The sequence below is a fragment of the Myotis davidii genome, unplaced genomic scaffold (assembly GCF_000327345.1).
Source record: "Myotis davidii unplaced genomic scaffold, ASM32734v1 scaffold862, whole genome shotgun sequence".
Lineage (NCBI taxonomy): Eukaryota > Metazoa > Chordata > Mammalia > Chiroptera > Vespertilionidae > Myotis > Myotis davidii.
The window spans coordinates 615,923-624,197 of record NW_006293230.1 but is presented as its reverse complement, the minus strand read 5'-3'; the positions used below and the strand labels follow the sequence as shown (position 1 = coordinate 624,197).

At 43.5% G+C, this 8,275-nt stretch overlaps 1 protein-coding gene across 4 annotated transcripts in view; it reads right to left on the bottom strand.

Moving 5' to 3' along the window:
- Positions 1–346: 346 nt before the first annotated feature.
- Positions 347–8,275, bottom strand: part of BBS7 (Bardet-Biedl syndrome 7) — a 46,369-nt gene continuing 38,440 nt past the window's right edge. The window contains exons 14-19 of one of the 4 annotated variants that reach the window (XM_006766850.2): positions 7,942–8,106; positions 4,164–4,273; positions 3,955–4,058; positions 3,701–3,824; positions 758–898; positions 347–670 (exon numbers count right to left, since the gene is read on the bottom strand). In XM_006766850.2, the coding sequence (XP_006766913.1) occupies positions 765–898; positions 3,701–3,824; positions 3,955–4,058; positions 4,164–4,273; positions 7,942–8,106 (637 nt within the window). In that variant the 3' untranslated portion in view covers positions 347–670; positions 758–764. Of the gene's footprint in view, positions 899–3,700; positions 3,825–3,954; positions 4,059–4,163; positions 4,274–6,190; positions 6,498–7,941; positions 8,107–8,275 lie in introns of those variants that run through there. The other 3 variants (XM_006766851.2, XM_006766849.2, XM_015565969.1) reach the window with 3 other exon arrangements.

Below are 8,275 nucleotides of genomic sequence, written 5' to 3'. Positions count from 1 at the left end.
ACCGGTTTGGCTCAGTGGAAAGAGCGTCAGCCTGCAGACTGAAGGGTCCCGGGTTCGATTCTGGTCAAGGGCATGTACCTGGGTTGCGGGCACATCCCCACTAGGGGGTGTGCAGGAGGCAGCTGATCAATGCTTCTCTCTCATCAATGTTTCTAACTCTCTATTCCTCTCCCTTCCTCTCTGTAAAAAATCAATAAAATATATTTAAAAAAAAAAGAATAAAAACGCTATTTATTTTTAAAAGGTTGCATTCATCAAAAGAAATGAAGCATTACTAAAAAAATTCCTGTATCTCAAATACTTTTAGATAATATTTAAAAGTATCCTATATAATAAAAACCTAATATGCTTATTGTCTCTCCGGCAGTCATTGATCAGAAGTGCAACTGCTCGTTATGACGTACACTGACCACCAGGGAGCGGCGCGGTACATGGCGGCCGTTGGTGACACGGTGCTGGCAGTGGGTGGCAGTGGAGGCGCTGCCGCCCAGACGGCCCTGATGACAGCCGGACTGTCGCGGGATGGTGGAGCCGGCGAGCAGGTGGCGCCAGGCCAAGGCGGGGTGTCAGATAGGGCTGCGGGGCTGCGAGGCTGGGGCTGCAAGCTAGGACCCAGTCTCCGCAGGCCACCCCCAGGGTCCCCACCTATGCACAAATTTTGTGCACCGGCCTGTAGTTTGAAATAAAGTATGCACAGTTAACTTGTAATTTTGTTTTAACATTTTCATTTAAAGAGACAACTTCTCCAGAACTTTACCTTACTTTCATGCAGCATCAAAGAAAGCAATCAGTGTGTTTTGGTCATAACTGTCCAGAATCTCCAGTAAAAGAGGTACTTTGGTTTTTACATTGGTGCCTTTGAACTTGAACTTATCTATAAAAAGATCGGTGATCATCCCTATAAAGAAAATGTTAATTTCCTGTCATTGAGTAGTTCTAATTAATGACACAGTATTTAATGAAAGTAAATGATTGCTTGGTATCTATTTCTAATCACCTGTAATTCCATTATTTATAAACAAATCTAAAAGGATTGGTGCTTTAAAAAATACTTATTTTGGAGAGATTTTAAGGCAAGTTTCAAAATATAAATCATTTGGCTGATAACTCTCCTAACAACTGGCTATGGCTATGGCTTCAGGCGGCCACGGCTGACCAGCTCTGAAATGCTCTTGGCACACAGGGCAGCACAGGTGTTTGCCTTTCACTCGGGCTGACCAGATGACATAGTGTAGAGCAAGCAGGTCACACTCGCGGCCCGGCCACATGCGGCCACAACGAGTATTTTTGCAGCCTAGCCAATATAACGGTATGTAAGAAACGTGTTAATAAAAATTTCGTGACTTAATTTTTACAATATCCTGTTATACATAATTACTAATAACGAACTACAATGTTCGCTAATGACTGATGACTATAATCGTGTTGCATTCATTTCCCTTACGCGCAGGCGCACCATTTCTCTCCAGTAACACCAGCAGCGAATATTTTAGCAGCCGATGGCCACGTCATTAGTCTTGTACTGACTTGTTGGGTGTGCGTAATAGGAAATATTTCACTTTCAGAGAACAAGAAAAATAGATTTGCGTTACGCTTATTAATTAGTGTAGTTATTCAGTGTCTGGTAAGTTAATGTTCAAGAAAAAATATTAATTTTTATTAAAATGTATTATTTTATGTTAACGACGACTCATTTATTTCAGCCCTTTGTATTCAGCAGGTCTCTATTGAAATAAACATACATTTCTATGAAAATTGAAGCTTTTGTTTTTTTGCGGCCCACATCAACTTAAACCTTGTTTATTTGGCCCGTGTTAGCCTTTGAGTTTGACATGCTTGCTGTAGAGATTCAGTTCTCAACAGGTTTATTTAGATTAAAATTTTCCACCCTGGCCAGTGTGGTTAAGTGATTAGAGTGTCAGCCTGTGCACCAGAGGGTTGCGGGTTCGATTCCCAGTCAAAGGCATGTACCTGGTTTGCGGGTTTGCTCCCTGCCCCCAGTTTGGGACTGTGTGGGAGACAGCCAAACTATGTCTCTCTCTATCTCTCCTTCCTTCCCTTCCTCCCTCTTTCCCTTCTACTTTCTCTGAAAAAAGGAGTGGAAAAAATATCCTTGGGTGAGATTAACTAACTAACTAACTAAACTTCCATCTACTAGTATATGTGGACCATTCTTGGGATTTGACCTAAAGGCAAATATTTCTAAGTTCAAAGATCTGGGCACATTATTGCACCTTAAAGTTCTCTCATATGTACAATGGGGTTAACTCAAGCTGCCAGTCCTTTATCCAAAACCCCAGCTACAAGAGATATTTGAGAATTTTTCAGTTTAGAAAGACAATAAAAGGAAGACAGCATAGATGGCGTAACATCCAAGGGGGGAAACAGAGCAATGTTTCTGCAATAAAATACATGGATAAACAACCACACTAAGGGGAATAAAAGAGACTATAAATAACCTCATGCCGGTTTAAGTGAAGTTTTGCCATTGCAATAATTCAGACCAAGTCAGATCTGATGCAAAATTAATTGTGAAAAAGCTTTGCTTTTCAAAGCTTTCTGGGTTTGGACTGGTGAGGAGCGATGCATCTGCTAAGCGGCTGTAAGGATGAACGATCGTGTGCCTGCCATTCAGTAAATATTAAGATATTAGGTCTTATTGTTACAGCTTGTGAGCAAGTCTCTGGGTATAAAATGAGCTCACTGTGCAGGCTGAAGGGCCAGGGAGGCTGATGACACCAATTAGCTACAGAAGACTTGGCACAGAGCAAAAGGCAGGCACCGGGGAGAGGCGGGGCGTGCGGAGGCCCTGCAGGCTGTGCCGCTTCCTACCATGTGACAGCAAATGCTTTGGTCTCAGACTTCCCGCTTAAAAATGAGAAATGGAGACATCATCTACCTTGCAAAGCTGTGCGAAGGATTAAATACGCCACCTGATTACGAAGATGCTATAGGTAAACTGGTGTGCTATGCACAGACATCATGTAATGATGGCAAAACAAAAGTTTTCTTAAGCTGTTCCTTCCAACCCACTCTTGCTCTCTTTCAATGTAATTTGTGAAACACCCAATTTCTACCACCAAAGCAAAATGAGTTTTGGGTTGACATAGCACACATATATCCCTTATTATGCTATAATTATTAAATGTTGCATGTTGATTTTCACAATAGCAACAAAGCCTGAAAATTACTGGTGCGAATTATAGCCTAAACTATGATGCTTCATAAGTTATATTCATTTCACACCAGGTTCCTTCATATATGTAAGTCTATTGCATTAAACTTATTTTACTTCCTAATTTTACTTGCATTTTATCGAGTAAAAATATTAAATAGTAGGTCCAGCTGGTATGGTCCAGTGGTTGAGTGTTAACCCATGAACCAAAAGGTCACGGTTCAATTCCCGGTCAGGGCACCTGCCTGGGTTTCGGCCCAATCCCTAGTAGGGTGTGTGCAGGAGGCAGCCAATCAACGACTCTCTCTCATCCTATCTCTCCCCCTTCTCCCTTCCCCTCTGAAATCAATAAAAAAATATTTAAAAATAGTAAATATTAGAACAAACTTGACAAAATATTGTAAGCAACAAATTGGCTGTCATAGGTTCGTGACTGCTGTAATCTTTGCTTCTCCCCTGTCCAGCTTCTCTCAAACAGCCAGGAGCACAGAGACATGCCAGGTATCTAACAAACAGCCCACTAACCATAGAGCCTCTCCAGGTGTGCCGGCTGCCTCTTGTACTCCTCCTGCAGGCGCTCTGCCTCCTCTAGAATGCAGCGATATTCTGGTATCAGGAAGTCTGTATTTCCTTCATGAACTTGCAATTCCTTATTTTAAATTAAAAACAGAAGACACTTCATGTTTAGATTCAATCCAGTGTAGCTTTAAAGTCTTTACAATTTTAGAAATCCCATCACAACAGAATAATGATCATGAGTCCAAGACACAGACACTCACTTTTAAAGCATCAATTAGCTGCACTTTCTTAGCCAAAAGCAACTGGTACTCCAGCTTTGGGTGGATGAGCTCTAGAGTGTGCTTTACTGACATCTCATTGATCTCTAGAAGGAGTCGAGCCAGAAGCAGTTAGAAAGTCATTTTGATTAGAAACATTCTTATTGTAACAACCAAAAAAAAAAGAAAAGAAAAGATTTTTCTTTCTTTACCGTATGAAATGTTGAGGTTAATTTTCTTTTTTGTAGCTTCTTTAGAGAGCACATCTTTTAGAATGGATATAGTTGAAATGTTGTCAGATTTAAAAATTCCTTCTCCTTTTCTACAAAATTAATATATATTTTTAAAAAGACAGCTTTAGAAGGAAACACACCCAGTTAATACATATTTTGTAACTAGTGTTTAAATTTCATTTCTCTATATATACATCTCATTATTAATAGAAAGCATATTTAAATGTGTAAACTTTTACTGTTATATTAATTCAAATTCTGAACATACTTGTAAAACTTAACAAAAGATGTCAGATATGTCTCCTAAAGATAGGCGAAGGTATAATATGTCCTTCATTTAAAACAGCTTTTGTGTTTGCACGAATAAAATTCCAGCAGCTAAGCGTTCATGTATGTGAACTAGAGGTGCTTAGTGGCACGAGTACGTTTTCTCTCATGTGCTCACGTACATGACAGCTACATCCTGAGGCGGACGGCGAACCTACGAGTAGCCTCTTCTGTCGGTCAGGCCGGGGGCATCCATCCCATGTCTCAGGTCGCAGGACCTTTTTCCTTTGGGGGGCGAGTCACTCCCTCTCTCACCTTCTCACCCCAAGGACTTCGCTGGCCCTGGCCCAGCCCGATTCTGGGACTTCAGGAGCGTTTAGCAGTGCATTCCCCACCACGGACACGCGGGTCACGGCGCAGCAATGGCCCTCAATCCTGGACTTTTCTTACTGGAACTAGTGGGAGAGAGACTCCATGGGAGCTGACAAGATAGGAAGCTGGGTGGCACTGCTGCCGCCAGGCTGCACAGGACGGCCCAGAGGGCAACACAGAGCGGCGGAGTGACGCCAGTGAGGGCGCTGGCCGTCCTGAGGCCCTGGGGTCCTGAGGCCCAGGGCTGCGCACTCTCCCGGTACAGGCACTGGGAATTCCTGTTTCCAGGTTAAGCAGTTTGTGCTGGTTCTTTTTTCTGATGACCAAACCTTTCCGTTTCCTAGTTAACATCTACCATTTTCATCATTTAATGTGCCCTCTGGTTTGGCTTTCATAAACACAAATACTTTGCAATGACTAGTTATAGGCAAAGACCGACTTCTTTCTTCTAGAAAGATGAGTAATACATACATACAATTTGGATCCCAATTATAGTTTAGAAATCATGAGACTTTTCACTGGTCTTTAATTTTAACTGATGATATTTACTGTTTAACACAGCACCTGACACTGTGGGTGACTTGCATGGCTTGTTTTTAATCACCACAATTCAGTGAACATGTGCTATTATTTCCACTCCTCAGAAGAGAAAACTACAGGTCAGCGAGGGAAGTAATCTCAACAAGGTCACAGAGCCAAGAGTCACACCCAGGTAGGGCCGCTCTCTCCATACATACGCACTTCACTCAGATCCCTAAAAACACTCACTGAGAACCACTATGCTCGGCCAGGTGTGAGGCACTTGGAGGGTTCATACAAAAATAATTAAGAAATAGACTCTGGCCCTGGCTGGGTAGCTCAGTTGGTTAGAGCATTGTCCTGATACTCTAAGGTTGTGGGTTCGATCCTGGTCAGGGCACATATAAGAATCAACCAATGAATGTATAAATAAGTGGAACAACAAATCCATCTTCCTTCCTCCCGTCCTCCCTTCTTCCCTTCCTTCCTCCCTTCCTCCCTTCCTTCCTTCCTTCCTTCCTTCCTTCCTGCCTTCCTTCCTTCCTTCCTTCCTTCCTTCCTCTTTCTCCCTCTCCCACCCCTCCCTCTCTGAAATCAATAAAAATACAAAAATTAAAAGAAAAGAAATAGACTCTGCCCATGAGGAGCTTATAGTCCAATTTAGAGATACCAGCTTACATAAAAACATTATTATATACTTCAAATAAATAATAAGGAAGGTAAGAATAAAATGCCATGGGAATAGAGAAGAGAATCACGAAAAACTTGAAAACGTAGCTATGAGTTGGGCCTTGAAGAATAAGTGGAGTGTGAGTGATAAGGGACGAATATTAAAGGACACAGAGTGGTAAAGAGCAAAGATATTACACAAATATACACGCTGCTGGCCTCGCAGCACAGAGACCAAAAACGTGCACGATGCCAGGCACGTGGAATTGTCGGCTATGCCGGAGCGTGAGGTTCGCTGTAGGACTTCAAACAGGCGCCATTCATTGTTCCAGGTTTGGACACAGATGAGGTCCTGGAAGGTACAGTGAAACGGCTCCAGGGACTGATCTAAAACCAGTTAGATTTCCGGAGAGCTCCAGCTCCCAAAGGGCCGTTTCCAGAATCAGCATGCTACAGCTCCGCTGGGAAGCAGAACAGTTCAAGAACCTGCTTAGGAAAAGAACCCCTAAGAACAGAGACCAGGAGAGGAGAAGCCACCCAGCCCCTCCACATAAAACAGAATTAAAACAAAACAAAAGATCAGACAAACTAAGAACAGCTACAGCTGAAGTGGGATGAGAATGCAAAGACCCTGGGTGGGGGGTGAGGCTCAGAGGACAGTGGAGAAATCCCCTGAGATGCCGGGAGCCGGGAGCCGGTCCATCCTTGCTGCTTGACACAGTCGCTGCAGGGAAGAAACATCTGCACAGAATATGTTTCAAGGGACCTGGTGTATATGGCATACTGTTCTTAATATGTTTGCTCATCTTCTTGGCCCTTTGTGTTTTAAACAGGACCACCTCCCCGAGAAAGGTTGTTTAGATCCTGGCTAGAGATCCTGGCTAGGCTGCTGATCAACTGAATGCTGTCTCCGTGTCATTCCTTCTTCGCCGACTCCATCTACATCTTTGGGAACCCCTGGACCTGCTGGGGTTGGACCCCAGCACTGAGAGAAGGCCGTCATCTCACACTCAGCAGAGGAGCGAAGGAGAGGAAGGTCGGCTTCTCTGTGCTCAGAACCAGGCCCTGAGGGAGCCCCGCAGAGGAGCGGGAGGGAAGGCAAGGTGTGCAGCAGCCACCGCCCCTCCTGACCCACCGGCTTCAAAAGCCTCATGTTCTCAGCTGCCAAGTTCTGGGCCATTTCCTCTCTTTGCAAACATTTGGGAAGGACTGTCACACTACAGTGTCTTCCTATTGAGGACTATGCAATATATTAATTACCCCATTGAATCTCAAGTCTTTTATGTCAATAACATTTCAAAGTTTCATCAAGTAACTTCTGCATATTTCCGGCTTCAAAAGCCTCATGTTCTCAGCTGCCAAGTTCTGGGCCATTTCCTCTCTTTGCAAACATTGTTGTTCACTTGTGTATGCATTCATTGGTTGACTCTTGCATGTGCCCTGACCAGGGATCAAACTCGCAACGCAGGAGCGACAGGGCAACCCTCTAACCAACTGAGCTGCTGGTCCAGGGCCATGGGAATCTTATTCAATCATTTTTAAAAATTCATTAACTCTCCTTGTTTTCCAATAGATTCTCTTGAACAGTATAGGTTTCAAATATATTATTTACAAATTGTTCCTGCTTTAAAACAAAGAAAATGTAGAAGCTCATTTATAGCAAAACCCTTGTGGCCTGGCTGGCTTAGCTCAGTGGCTGAGTGTGGATCCACGCACCAAGAGGTCACTGGTTCTATTCCCGGTCAGGGCACTGGCCTGGGTTTCCGGCTTGATACCCAGTAGAGGGCATGCAGGAGGCAGCCAATCGATGATTCCTTCTGATCATTGATGTTTCTCTCTCTCCCTCTCCCTTCCTCTCACTCTAAAAATCAATTAAAAAAACATACTTAAAACACCCCACACACTGTGAACTGGTAACGGGCTGCATTACCTGTAGGTGCTTTCCAGCTGTGTGTCCAGAAAGGTGTTCTGGAAGTAGAATGTCACGCATTCTCCGGCCGGAGGTTTCTCGGGAACCTCAGGAAGGCAAAACACCACCCAGGAGTGAACTTCCGCAAAACTGAACTGGCCCGTTAAAGTCAGTGTGTTCACGGGTCTGTAATTCACAGCAGAGGACACGTCTGGGGGTGGAAGTGTATCTGATGTACATGACACATAACATACAGAATTCTGCAATAACAGCTAATCAAATATAAACTTCTTTACATTTGTTTAATTTTTCTCCGATTAATCTTACCCATCCGATGAATGAGCATTCTGATTTC